Genomic DNA, 15,008 nt, shown 5'->3' on the forward strand with positions numbered 1-15,008 from the left:
GGAGAGGAGCTTACGTGTAGCTTTTAGGCTGGCGATGTTTTCATAGGGAAACCTCAGAGGCTGGTAGACTCTCCTTCACTGGAGGGATTCTTTAAGCGGTGATTCCTGCATCGCGGGGGGGGGGGGTTGGACTAGATCAGGGGTAGGCAACCTAAGGCCCGTGGGCCGGATGCAGCCCAATTGCCTTCTCAATCCAGCCCATGGAGGGTCCGGGAATCGGTGTGTTTTTACATGAGCAGAATGTGTCCTTTTATTTAAAATGCATCTCTGGGCTATTTGTGGGGCCTGTCTGGTGTTTTTACATGAGTAGAACGTGTCCTTCCATCTCCACAATTCTATGATTCTGAGGCCCCAATATTGTTGGTTCCCTTTGAGAGATACCTCATGTGGTTTACCTGTATTTGGAGAGGTTTATTTGCGGGGCGAGGACTCTGGTGTCAAACCATCCGGTTGCCATGGGAAACCGTGGAGCCTGGGCTGTATTGTCAAAGTCACAAAGACCTTGGGCCAGATGCTGCCTCTCAGCCTGACGTACCTTACAGGGTTGTTGTGGGGATTCAAATGAGGAGAGGGAGAACCATGTACGGCAATTTGAGCTCCTTGCATAAAAAAGGCGGGAGAGAAATGCAAATCAATCAATCAATCAATAATAATAATTAAAAAGGGGGAGGCCCACTAGGCCTGTCATCTAGAAGTGGCAAGGTGGTGGAAGAGCCAATTTCCTTTTAACAAACTCCGACTTGGGTAAGGAGCTTTTGCGAATGCTCTCTGCACATATATTCCTTTGTAAACGTGGAAGAGGCCTCCTGCGCTGCAACGAACAGGGAGAGCCCCAATGTAAGGAAGAGATTCATCGCTGCACCAGAGCATGCATGGATCTCCGAGGGGGCTAACAGCTGGCCGCCAATCAGATGAACTCCCTCGATCCAAAATCAAATGAAAAACAAAGAAACAAGGAACAGGAAAGAGAGACGGCTGAAACATTTGTCCCTTAAAAGGATCCTCAGTAACGGCATGGTTTTTTTTATGGGGCAAAGAGGGAAATAGTTTTCTTTTCCGTTTGTAAAATGAGTTGATTGGTGAAATGGGGGGGGGGGGAAGAAGGTATGCCGAGAGCTTGTCCCCCTCTTTTGTTGGTTGGTGGTTTTTTTTATTTTTTATTTTTTAATACCACAGAAATTCAGCGAAGAAAGCAGAGGGGAATAAAAGAGTCAGGGAAAAGAAGGATATGTCAATGGGAAATAAAGAATGATAATTGTTGTTTTTGGGGAAAAAGGAAGTTTTTTTTAAAAAGTTGTTGTTTCTTAGCAAATACGCCACAGACTACAATAAACCGCCTACATTGAAACAATACACAGATCAATACCCAAAATGGAAAGTCAAGGGGTTTTCGACACGTTCGTTAGGTTTGTCTTTTTATCTTTGCGTCGTCGTATCTTTTTTTTTCCAAACAGTTTTTTGTTGGTTTGTGTGTTATATTGGATTTTTTTTTTGTAAAAAAGATCAAAAAATCTAAGTTTTCTTTGTTCTTTTTTTCTGGATTTTGATCTCTTTTTATGCAGAGATGACATGATGAAGGCTTTATAAAGAGAAAATAAGGAATGTATGTATGTATTTACACAGAGAAAACACAGTACTGTACAAATATACTCTGGAGTTTACACTGCATTTACCCCCAAACAAAGGTATCCTTTAAACGCATTTAAACAATGAAATAAAACCACCCCATGGCAAATGGATAGATTAACCCTGAATGTAAAGGATGATTCTTTGAAGAGACCAAGGCGTTCCCACCCTCAAAGAGTAAATAAATCCAGCCTCCCAACAGAACACGAAAAATGCAGCTCACACAAGTATAAGCAGCTTTTCAGGGCAAACCGCGTGTGGACTACATCTCCCACCATGCACTGCACACTTAATTTGGGCCAGTCCCGCCTACCGTAATTTCTCTAATAGATGAACCCCAGATATTGAATGGAAACTTCTTGGGCTTGGTTGAGGGTAATTACAGTTCCGTTCACATTTTTAATGTGTGTGTGTTTGAGTTGAACTGTTTCGGGGTGTGTTTGTGTGTGTGTTTACGTGTGTGTGTGTGTGTGTTTATGCACACCCACACCCACAAAAAGATGAGCAGCACACCCACACCGGTAAGTCAGACCTATGTGTTTGATTTGCACGCTTGCGACACACACACATTGATATACTGATATAGCTTAGCGGCTGAATTTGCAATGGCTTTTAGATATCCCAACACACTGATTCAGACCCTGAGCCACTTTAAAGTTAAGATCATGGCAGGCAGTTTCCAACTGGGCCTTCTTGCCTGCTCAGCGATATGGGGGTGGGGAGTGGGGTAAACAGATTGCCTCTAACGCACACATTAGAAACCCGTTGCATAGCAAAAACGTGGCCTATACCAGTATATACATAAATGTTATCTCTACCCCTCCATGATATAATACCGATCAATGGTTCTCAAATTGCCAGCGAGCTACAGCAGTGGAACTTCTCCCAAAAGAAGCCAAGGAAAAGACAAAATTTTCAATTGCCCTCGGAGAAATGTATAGCCGAGATGAGTTTTGAAGGCAGTGTTAATCTGCAGTATTGGCAGCCAACCCAAGGGACAGGGCACATGACGTGATCTGTGCTTTTGTTGAGGGCAGAGAGGGGAGGGGAGAGGTGGGGGGGGCCCCCGGGGGCCCCCTCCAACCTCCTGGCCCAATCGAGGGAAGTCACAGAAGGGATTTCATCTCCCCCACCAACTGTTTGCCCTTTCCTTGGCAGACCCACCTTGCACTTTGAGAACCAATCGCACACACACACACACACACACACACACAAAAATAAATAGTTATAGCGCATAGTATTTAGGCACATTAAAAGCTGGACACAGGCATCAACAGTGTCACGTATGCATGTTAAGCATACTTCGTCATGCCAACAACACGTAACAGACATTTGCCACACTCTGTACTCCAGTTACGTCCCTGCAAGGTCCCGTAAGCACCCTGTGAATGTGAGGATTGTGTTAACCCTGGGTGGTTTCTCTTAAGAGTCAAGCTTCGCGATCAGCAGGCCTAATGCACTTGTTCAAGCTGCGGGTGGAGGGTGGGCTGTTTGAATAATTGCTCAAGTGCAATATAACTTCCCACCCTACGCAGAACAAACATATGCCAGCGAAATGGATGGGATTTATAAAGTACAGTACGTGGAAGGGCTCAAGCTGTCTGAAGTGGCGTGGGTTCAGCACCCAGGAGATAAGTCACACAGACCTGCTGACTGCGTAGCTCAGCTCTAAACAGAATAACTAATAAATATACGGCGATGGGGGTCTGCTTCTCCATTCTTGCTGAAGATAAGGACGGGCAAACCCGTCAATTTCACTTCCTCTCCATTTCTCATTTCCACCAGTCTTTAAGTTCAGTTCTCCACATTTCAGTTTGCAATTGAGGGCTGGTGTGTGTGTGTGTGTGTGTGTGAAGGCTTCATGAAGAGTTGGAGAGCTTCATTACAAAATTCGGAGAAGGGCAAATTTCAAAGGATGGCTGTGTTTCAGTTGGGAAATTGTTTTGGGAAGCATGAATTGGGTTGATTCCCGTTTAAATGTAAGCCGAATTGAATTTCTGCCCCATCCTTAGGTGAATCAACTCAGGTATACTAGCTTCTGTGATCTATTTCCACAATTACTAAAGGATCAGTGAATTTCCAGTGCATGGTTAGATAAATGTTTGCATTTTCTAGCTACCCTTTGATTCACATAATCAGGGTGGTTAAAATTAAAATAAAAAGGTGACGGGTTCCGCCAGTTTCCTCTTGTAAATCTGTGCATTGTATTTCTAATGCAGGTTTCATTTGCAAATAGAGTTTAGAATTGCTACCCTATTAAGCAGTATTTGAAAGATCATTCTTTGCTCTTCTATAAACTGCATTCAGTGTTTGTTAATTCTCTGTTAATGGTGTGAACTAATCCAGACTGAGTGATCGTGTGAACCCCCTGATTTGGTGGTGCTTTAAAAGAAAGAAAGAAAAGTTGCCCGTAGAATCTTCCTATAAAGTCTGACAGCAAGGATGCCATATTTATGAGGATACTTATACCTAGATCTCAAACCCCCTTACTCCGGAGAAACCTCTGCCCATATCCCCACTGAAGTTTAAAGATCTCCTCCTTCTGGAGTAAGCAGGGCAAAGGACTGCCACTGATCACATGCGGAAAACCAGAAATGTACAGAGAAACACACAGGCACACCCACACATATGCAAACACACATCACATACTGCTTGAAGTATACAACAAGCTTGTGTTTAGATATGTTCACCTATATCCCCATCAGCTCCATTGTATATAGGTACAAAAAACCTTCACGCTGAACAAATGTTGAACATATCTACATACAGATATGTGTACACACACACACACACACACACACTTTATAAAATCAGATTCAAAGGTGACGGAAGAAATAGCAGATGCGTGAATGGGTAAAGGAAATGAGAGTTTGGAGGTGGGGGGAAATCACCGTTACCCACCCCAGTGGGAAAGTTAGTATGGAGGACCCTTTTGTTTAAGAGAGTGAACCCTGGGGAACAGAATTGCAGGTGGAACTGGGCGGGGCCTAACGGGATAGGATCCTGAGCATCACGGAACAATTGGGCACCCTCCCTCTAGAATTGCATCATTTCCTCTAACTAGTCTGGAGTCATTCCATGCTAAGGGTCACCTTCCACAGCCAAGAGGGTTGGATAATTTCCATCGCCGCTTCTGGCTACTCATTCCCATGTGGGCGACTCCTTGACTTTTCCCGCATTTAACGTGTTTTTAAAGCCTGAGGCATCCACGGCTGGAACTTTTGGGGTTGCCCCGTATCTGCCTCCCAGTCTGGATTAGCAGGCTCAGGTAGCAGGAGGAAATGCTTGGGAGGAGACATTCTAAAAGGTGCGCACACCTAGCTGTCACTGCTAGCGCATCGACAGGAAGTGAAAAAGTCACGAGGGAATTGATGGCAGGGGTAGTCCATGAAAGGTTGTTGGTGGGGGCTTTGTGCTTCCCTGACCTGTGTCCCTCACAATCTAGGAAAACCATCAAATGTAGAGCCCACTTCACTTTACACTGCGGCCATGGGAAATAGAAGACGCTTTCCGCGAAGAACAGGTCCGTATGGACTTTGCCACCTTTGATAACTGGTGAATTGAGGAATTCCTCAACACACCAGGAATTCTGCACTGAGAACAGGAGCACAGGAAAGAAGGAAAGAAATGCCCTCCTGTTGCCCCAAATCACCCAGCCGAAAAGGAGGCTACACAATGCATCTCTGTTTGCTCACTACTCGGGCTTTGTCAAATCAACCAGGAATGGGGCATTTCTGCAGAGTCTCTGCGTTGGGAGGGACTGGGTGATGCAATGACGGTCAAGACAGAGACTTAGTAAACTGGCTTCCACTCAAAGGAGGCATGCCCAGAACAGGGATTTATGCAAAAACACCGGGGTGGCGGTGGGGGACAACTTCTTACACGCTCTCTCTGGAAAACATCTCAGACGTAAGAATGCTCCAGAACATTGAAAAACACTGCTCTACATGTTCCTAGAGAAATGTTACATTCTGGAGAAAATGATTTTCATGCTATTCTTTAAAAACAAACAAACAAATAAATATACTATTCTCCCCCCCCCCCCCCGAATGGCAACTCCACAACACAATCTACTCATATTATTATAATTGGATTGTTGGTACTCACTCCAGGTAATTCCGGATCTACAAAAGCCTACCTAGAAGCAGCTAGTGTTCTACTACAAAATCTAATCATTGGGTGTGCTTTTTTCTCTCTCTCTCCGTCTTCTAAATAGAGATGCCATTTAAAGGAGCAAACACCAACCGAGTGCTCCTGAAAAGGGTGCATAGTTTGGGTGCTAAGGTTGCTGGCGCAGTTTGCATTGCTCGTTTTGTTTTCTCGGAAAGGCAGAAAGCTATTTCACTAAACTTGACACAGGGGCACAGTATCACCTTACTCCGGAATACTGCAGCACCTTTGGTAAGTGGGTTCTTAAATACTGCAGCATATTTGGCAAGGGTCAGAGTGTGGCTTCTTCTAATCGCATCAGGGGCTGTTGTTGTTTTCTGCTAAGGGTACAGCATCACTAGGATACTCTAGCGATGGAGCACTGTAACTCAGGGGCGAGCATTTCAACACAAATAGGCCAATGGAATAATAATACTTTGCTGATTTTTAAGAGCTGGGTAATGCGACTGTAGCATGGCCAGAGTATGATTTCATGGCAATCAGTGCCTTAGCACTGCTTCTTATTTCACAGGCACTGATACAACCGACAGCTAAACTATACACTGTGCATAATTAGTTCTGTGCAGGGAGTTTTGATATGGACATGCCCTGGCTTTTGCATTCAGGTGGGTTTGGGCTTAGGGTCTCTTTCCACATGAGCGATACTTTGTGCATGCAGAAATCGACGTGAAGATCCTCCCAGGGCTTCCGTCTTCCTAGCCTGCGGTAGGATCTTGCGCTGGTCTTCATGCACGGAAGGCAGAGCGAGGGACCGCCTCTCGTTTATGGCAGCCAGCGAGATCCCACAGCAGCCTAGCTGCTCAGTGTAGATAATGGAAGATCACAAAAGAGGATCGCTGGGTCAAGGCAATGCAGCTGGGGGAACAGGGCAGAGGAATTGAAACAAGTAAAAAAAAAAAAAACAACCCAGATCCAAAGGCTGTGATCCCAAGTACACACACCTGAAAGCAAGAGCCACTTCACACATTCAGCAGGACCATGTGGTAAAGCGCTGTGGGTGAGGGGCAACTGGAATTTTCAGTGCTCCGAAACTTATTTCCAAAGAGAAAACAAGCATGTTTCAGGGAGACAGCTAGGCCGACTCTTTACAAGGATTCCAGATTTGAGAAGAAGGGTTTGTTATCAAACACAAAACCCCCTATCTCTAATCTGAAATGGTCCAGTGAAAGCTTTCCCTCCTGATTCTGCTGAAATTTAGAGACTGCCCTTAAGAGCCACTATAGGTGGGGGAACAACATACCCCTCAAACATCCCAGAAAAACCGAGGCATCCCCATTTTTTTTTCTCGTGAGAGAATGGCAGCCATTTTGGGCGTCACGGTCTCGCAAAATTTTGCGCTGTGATTTCCCCCTGAAAAAAAAGCACAATCATGCCCAAAGAAAGCACTTGGGGGGAGGGGCGGGAATCGTGGCGCGAGATCACGATGCCCAAAATGGCGGCTGTTCCCTCACGAAAAAACATGGGGGAGATGGTGTCCTTGTTTTTGTTGGAGGGTATGGGACAAATGATATTGCATGGAATGCTATCAAATGCCTGCTGTATGAATTAAGCTTGTTCTAGTTGATGCCTTTAGGATCAGCCTTCAAGGGAACCATTTGCCATACAAGTAAATCTGCACTACTGTAGCATCAGATGACAACTTTAGTATAGTTGAGGCTATTTTCTTCTATTTCGCTACTGACGGTAGCAACAACCTTACTATTTTATTTTATTTTAGTTCCACGTTGAACTGCAGGGAAGAAACCCTAACGGTCCTTCTCTGTCAAGTCTGGAAAACTGGAATGTTATTAGAAAAATGAACAAGCCTTCTACTGTTGCCCGTGCCCCTTTCGTTAACGGCTGATTTCTGGCAGTGGATTACTAAGACAGGCGTCTCTGTTTCTGATTCGAAATCGCTCAGAGCTGAACTGCATGTTCAGAAACACCACATCCAGCAAGGTCCCCTGGAGCCATACCATCGATGTCAGCATGCAAGTGAGGGGGGCTAGGTTCTAGAAGGTTCTCCTCCTGTCAGAATCTCTCTGAAAATAGAAAACGAGCACACCCAGGAGGAGATAAGGTGAAGCCGAAACCTATAAGCTAGTTTTCCATTGGCAGGGAGAGTTTTGGTTTTTGTTTTTAACGAAGAAGAATTCAAAATGTGAGAACTCCCCTGCAGTCTGACACGGTACACTTCGCATTTTGTGGGACATTTCTAAACGAGCACTGCAGCCCCGGAGGTGGCATTTTTGGTCCACAAAGGGCCAAGGCAGATGCGACGTTAGTCATCTGGCGAGCCGTGGCATGGATGATATTTGAAAATAAACATAAATACTCACTGGGCCAGGTAAGGACTATGGCAATGGTTTCGAGTGGAAATGCCCCACGTGTCTGCAATGGGAGGGAAGCACTCACTGGTCGCAGGGCTTTAGTCCCACTGCAGAGAGCAGGGCACCTGATTCCAGTGGAGACGGTGGCAGCAGCAAATGGTTAAAGCTCCTTCTCCACAGCCCCGATCATCCTCCGAAACCCCCATTCCTACTAATAGCTATTTATGATTTTTTTTTTTTTAAAAAAACAACATCATGCACATCAGGACAAAGTGTACGACTAAACGTCACCTCTAGTTGTGGTCCTAATTTGAAGCCCAGAAGAGCACCGTATGCTCTGGTTTTCTTTTATTGCCAGATATAAATGAACTGAATTAATAATCCAGTCCTATGTGCAAAGGCTGGGATAATGGCAGAGTGGCTGGTCACAGTCATGAGCTAGCAGTGGTTCAGAATTCTATTTTCTGGCGCATGTTGAAACAGGGCGACTGGATGCCACAGTCTCTGTTTTCTAGTCTTGGGTACATTTGCATCATAAGTTTTGAGGTAAGAGACGAGCAAATGCTGCGGCGTTCCTGACGGCTCGATGTGGGAGCATTCCCTTCCCTAGCGTCCCTAAAGCAGATTCCTGGCTGCTGCAAATATTGCTTGATAATACTGTGCTGATATGTGAGCATTCACACGTTGCTTGCTCCCCGCTGATATGGCAATCTTTTAAAAAGGTGGTCGTTATCAACGCACCAATTTAACGTGGCCGTAGTCCACACTGAGTATCTTTGGAAGCTAGAGCAGCGGCAACTTTTGGACGCAGCGACTCGATTTGTGTCCTGGAGCGCCGTGATCATCCTTGAAATCTGAGGGGCTGATCCGGTTAAGTCTCTTACACATGCTGCCAGGCGTGGGCAGCTCTCTGACAGCGGCAAGGGATGGGGTTGGGGCTTGTGGCAGGAAAGTTCTGCCTGCGGAGCCACACACAAGGTGGGGAGGACAGACGGACAAGGAAGAAGATGCAGCAGATGAACAAATTGTGCCCTGAGAATTGACTCAATTTTTCCAAGTACCTAAGAATGAAAACTTCAGGGTTGTTTTGTGTGTGTGTGTGCTTTGGAATACAGTCGAACTTAATCCGTTCCGGGAGTGTGTTCGACTCCCGAAACGGTTCGAAAACCAAGGCTCAGCTTCTGATTGGCTGCAGGAGCTTCCTGCACTCAATCAGGAGCCGCGGAAGCCACAGCGGACGTTCGACTTCCAAAAAGCATTTGCAAACCGGTTTTGCGGCGTTCGAGAGCCAAAACGTCCGAGTACCAAGGCGTTCGAGAACCAAGGCACGACTGCACTTGCAACGAATGCTACTCTTGGAAACCACGCCTGTTTTCCCCAAGGTTTCCCATTGCCACAGCTACGAAAAGGGAGTGTCTGTCAGTTCCACAAGGTGTACCGTTCACCGATCCCTTTCCACAGGCAACGAGGGGGAACCTGAACACGGACCCTACCCCTGTGTGCAACGGGGTAAGTTCCAAACAGCTGTGCGCTAGATCGCGGCCCTCGCTAGTGCCTACTACTCCAGCATTAATGCATCTGCCTATCCCCCCCTCCCTTTCAGGTATCTCTCCTGTCCTAGCACTTCAAACAGCGGCCCGTTTAGAGATGACTGCCCGATTCGTGGCTGGGTCCTTTCCCACGCCGAGACAGGAAAAGAGCCCCCACGAACCATTTCTTCCCTCAGGGTTAACCATTGATATGAAGGGGGAAATTGCCGGGGTGGGCAGGAATTACACGTTTTGGACCATGGTGGGGGGGGGGGAGGGGGAGGGGAGGTGCGGTTTACAAGACACCCGGTTGAGGCCCAGAATCTCTGGAAATTCTGGGCAGAACCCTGGTGTCCAGCAAATGAGTAAAAATGGATGAGAAAGATGATGCTGAACAACAAACTTAGATTTGCTGACCCGATAAAGTTGTTTTTTATCTATAGGTAGCTGGAACATGTGCTGTTATATCCACTGCATGTACAATTTTTAAATTATTATTATAATATTAATATTATTATTTTTTGCTTTAATTTACAACCCAAGCGTGCCCCCAATGGAGGAGGCCAGTACTATACCGAGAACCACACAACAAATTATAATCATAATTTTCTTCTACGTTACCCAAGAAAATCCACGGAGCAATACGGAAAAGGAGAGAGAGAGAGGAGGGGAGGGAGGAAAGAAAGAAAGACAAACGAGCATTAGTAACAGGCTGTCGTAGGCGAGGCGTTGAGTCTCAAACTGCGGGCCGCCATGTTGTGCACTCCTGCACGGTACACAACCGAAGCAACACATTTTCAGCAAGATACGAGTGGCTGTGATGCAAGGGAAGCGCACAAACCTCAAAGGAGCTGGCTGCGGGCTGTAGACTGTGGAACTCCCTCCCACAAGATGTCAATGAGAAGAACAACTACCAGACTTTTAGAAGACATCTGAAGGCAGCCCTGTTTAGGGAAGCTTTGAATGTTTAATAGATGATTGCATTTTAATGTTCTGTTGGGAGCTGCCCAGAGTGGCTGGGGAAACCCAGCCAGATGGGCAGGGTATAAATAAATAATTATAATTATAATTATAATATAGACCCACCAAACCAGCCTTCCCTGACCTGTCATCCTCCAGCTGTTTTGGACTACAACACCCAGGCTGGCTGTGGCTCATGGGAGTTGTAGTCCGAAATCATCAGGTTTGGAAAGGCCTACAGCAGGCCATGCATGTGAGTTTAGGTGGCAACCACCAGAGAATGGACCAGGGCTAAGCTACACATCACAAATGGTGTTTGATATCACCGACCAACACAGCAACCAAGAAGTAGGCTCCCTCCCTTCCTCTCTTTGAATGCCTCCTCAAAATCTTTAATTTCCATCTTGGCCTTTGGCCATCCTGGCTGTGGCGCAATGGGTCAGTGCCATTGCTGTCAACTTTCCATTTTTTGCGGGAAATTCCCTTATTCCGGCGCCGTTTCCCAATGCAAAAAAAGAGAGGAAGGTTGACAGTTCTGGTCAGTGCGTCTGGCTATTAATCAGAAGGTTGGTGGTTCGAGCCCGCCCAAGGATGGCTGTGGGCAGGATTCCTGCATTGCAAGGAGTTGGACTAGATGACCCTCAGGGTCCCTTCCAGCTCTATGATTCTATGACTATCTCCTTTGTCCTCATTCCCAACCACCATCAGGTTTTCAGTACTTGCCACTGCGTTCATCCATAGGCCAGCCTCCCCTCTCTCTGCACTTGTCAGCTTCCCCGTTGCCTATTTTCGCACGAAAGTTCGTTCCCACCTCTCAGGCTCTGTAAGATGCCATCCACGCTGATGGCTTGGTAACAGACATGGGCCTGGGGAGGGTGGGGAGGATCTGTTTTATAGGTGGGTGGGGCTGCCCACCTGTCAATTACCTGTTATAACAATGACGTCAGCTGACCTCTTTTTACCCACATGGTCTGAAACTAAGCTGTTCAGGCAAAGGCATGAGGCTGTGATTGCTGGGGTTTGCAAAGTGTCACCAACACAGATATGGCAAGCCTTGGCCAATAGTTACCTCCAATCTCAACACTGCCTGTAACCCCCCCCTTCAGACTTCGTTGCCTAAAACATCTGGAGGGCCGCAGGTTGCTGAAGCCTGTTGTGACCCACAGGCCGACATTTCTAATAAATGTGTGACTTAGGATGAATAAGCAGATTTTAATCAAGGGCTCCTTGCAAGAGCCCTTGTTGATAGCCTTATTGTAAGAGGACCATATTCACAGATTCCTTTTGTCAGAGTAGAGTTAGAAAGAGAGTTAAAATGTTCACAGAGGCAAGGGTTAAGTTATGACTCCAACTCGGGGGAGGGAAGGTACAAGCCAGTCCTCACGAGGAGGTTAGAAAAGAGCGGGAAAAGCCTTTTGAGAGTTGCTGGTCAGGGGAGAAGCAGAGCTCAGAAGGTATCTGAACTGAATGACTCTGTGGAGTGATAGTTGAAGTTAAGAACTATTTATAAATACTGTTTGTGAATTCATAATAAAAATTATAAAGACCAAGAGACGTTTGCGTGGTAATGTGAAGAGGAATCGACCAGCCCTGACACCTTTAAAAACAACCTTAATCCCAGTTCTGTCCCTATGATAATTGTTAACTGTTTTAATTCTCCAGTGTCTGTGTGCATAAAATTTTGAGAGTTGCATATGAAAATGCCTGCAAGGAAGGTCAATCAAGTTGCAGGATGCAAGGGAGAGAACTTCCCTAATGCCGGCCATCATCTATGAAACTCTTCACCTGTTTATACATGACCAGCCCTTTCTATTCAGGTTTCTAAATGAGCTTTTTTCTTGTAAAAAAACTTACTCATTCCAACATGCGTTTCCTTGATGATTTCAGGTTGATGCTGTGGAAATGTATTTTTAAATCTTTCGGCCGAGAGCTATAATAAGCTCTTAACTGCTGTCAGTTTGTAGTGTTTAAAATAGTTGCTCGATTTTATAAACAGTTATGTTATGTACTGTCAGATGACTTGCAAGAGAGGCAACAGGAATAAATAAGGAACAGAGGGGGAAAGAAACCCATTTGGTTCAGTTACCATAGGGGTGGGGAAGCTATAGAAATTTAATTTTAAAAAAACCAAATAAATAAATTTCAGGCTGAGGGCCCCATTTCCTCATGGACAGGCTTCTGGGGGCTACCTGCCAGCAGTGGGAGGGGCCAGAGGCAGAAGTGGGAGGAGCAAGACCTATGACTCTTACCTGTCTACAATCGCCTACATGCCACAAGCCAGAGTTTTCTACACAACATGCACATACAACTCACTCCATCCAGGGAAGCAAGAAACAATTGTCGCAGTTCATTGACACATTCCAGGCTGGCAGAAGCAGTCAAGGAGAGATTGGTGCATGGTCAGTGAGGGGCACGGGTGGCCTTGCGAGTTTCCTGAGGGCCAGGGCAGATAGGCCTGGAGGGAATTCTCCACCCCTGAGTTACCATTGTTTCCATTTAAAAGGGTTTCGGTTAGTATGGCTGTGAAAATCCTCCTTCTGAAGCATTGGAGCCAGAGGAGATAGTACCAAAAGAGAAGGAGAAAAGGTCTGGTTCCAAGTAAGGCAGTTTCATTTAGGTTCAAAATTACAGTTGTACCTTGGAAGTCGAACGGAATCCATCCCGGAAGTCTGTTTGACTTCCAAAACCCCATCGGGGCTTCTGATTGGCTGTAGGAAGCTCCTGCAGCCAATCAGAAGCCGCAGAAGCCCTGTCAGATGTTTGGGTTCCAAAAGAATGTTCGAAAACCAAAACAGTCACTTCTGGGTTTGCGGCGTTTGGGAGCCAAAATGTCCGAGTTCCAAGGCGTTCAGGATCCAAGGTATGACTGTATGTGGCAAATATGCCACAGAAGCCGCTGTTGCCCACCGACACATTACCAACGCCCAGTCTCAGTCTTTTAAGTCAGAAATGCTGCCCGGTAGCATGACCCGAAGAAGGCCGGATCCTGCCCTTGGGATACCTGTTAGCTGCCTGCCACGCAACCCCTGATTGGTCCAAACATTTCGCAGAAGGCCTGATCAAGATATAGGAAGCTGAGAGAGAAACCCAGCTTCTCCATCTCTGCCCACATCCTTTCCTCCCTCCCTTTCTCTTGCACCTGTTGTTGTTGCTACTCCTCCATATTTTATATTTTTCGCTCCCAAACCAATGTTAAGAATCTGGGATCCATAGATAATTTCCTAACAGTGGAGATTTTCTCTTAAATCTCCCCTCCTTCTGAACTCGGCTTGGCTCATCAGTTTTCCAATCTTAGCCATGCCTTCTCCAACACATTTTACTCATTCCAGGTTCTTGACTGCCTCTTGCGCCTAGAGGGAAACATTAGCCCCCCCTCTGCCTTTCTTGCCCCATGTCCCAACCGCTCCTACTTACCCTCCGAGCCTTGCTCTGGTATTTTACAGCTTTCTTGGTGTCAGAGACGGCTCTTTCCACGTAATCAACGGAGTGCTCGACATTGTATTCAATGCGGTCAATCATCTCCCCCTGAAATGGTAGAAAGCGGCAACTTGTGAAGCTAAGGTGAGTTAAATCGGTCAACAACTATGGCTGATAATTTGATCATCCTGACCCTTTCCTCTAAGGTTAACATATTCACAACAACCCTGCGAGGCCCAGGACAACAACTAACTAGAAACAATTCAATGAGTTTTTATGGCTCCATGGGTTTTCCCAGTTCAAGCCCAACCCCCTGTGCTCATTGATTTGGTTTGTACATATTGTACATATTGGTTTGTGCATATTTGGTTTGTACAAAATAACTCCCAGCCAAGGTTTAACTTGAGCAAAAGGGATACAAACATGAAATCCTAGTTCTTGGTTGGGGGCGGGGGGTTGGCTGTCAGAGCTCAGCTTGGAAAATGTGCTTCTGAACATGTACAAAGTTTTCTTTCTCAGCAAAGAGGAGCTTCAGGGTCCGCCACTCACCTGAGAATACAGGGCAAGGTGAGAGGGAGAGGGAGAGGGAGAGGGAGAGGGAGAGGGAGAGGGAGAGGGAGAGGGAGAGGGAGAGGGAGAGGGAGAGAAGTTTCCAGGTAACTGAGCTGTGAGACTTCTCATTTTAGAATTTTAGAATTACAGATACAGAAGCTACTATACTGAATCACGGTGATCCCTCTGCACTGACTTCTGAGGGGTGTGTGTGATGAAGTCTGTAGTCCCCAATGAAACTATTTTATTTATTTACTGATAAGCAGGACCTAGAACTGCTGTGTGGAGTGCTCCTGTTCAAGATTCCAGATTTTTATTTTTGCCTTTTTAAAAAATTATCACTGCCAGCCAATTTGCTTCCGATGGTGGGAGCACACATGGAAGAGCCCCAGATGGAGATCCCAGAAACGCAGGTGGGTCACTGCAGGAGAATGCTCCGGGGTCC

General features: G+C 46.2%; 1 protein-coding gene across 2 annotated transcripts in view; it reads right to left on the bottom strand.

Annotated features, from left to right (window-relative positions):
• Positions 1-1,270: 1,270 nt before the first annotated feature.
• STX1B (syntaxin 1B) overlaps positions 1,271-15,008 on the bottom strand; it is a 65,711-nt gene continuing 51,973 nt past the window's right edge. The window contains exons 9-10 of one of the 2 annotated variants that reach the window (XM_033171001.1): positions 14,009-14,119; positions 1,271-1,579 (exon numbers count right to left, since the gene is read on the bottom strand). In XM_033171001.1, the coding sequence (XP_033026892.1) occupies positions 1,403-1,579; positions 14,009-14,119 (288 nt within the window). In that variant the 3' untranslated portion in view covers positions 1,271-1,402. Of the gene's footprint in view, positions 1,580-10,047; positions 10,247-14,008; positions 14,120-15,008 lie in introns of those variants that run through there. The other variant, XM_033171003.1, reaches the window with a different exon arrangement.

This window comes from Lacerta agilis, chromosome 14, assembly GCF_009819535.1.
Source record: "Lacerta agilis isolate rLacAgi1 chromosome 14, rLacAgi1.pri, whole genome shotgun sequence".
Lineage (NCBI taxonomy): Eukaryota > Metazoa > Chordata > Lepidosauria > Squamata > Lacertidae > Lacerta > Lacerta agilis.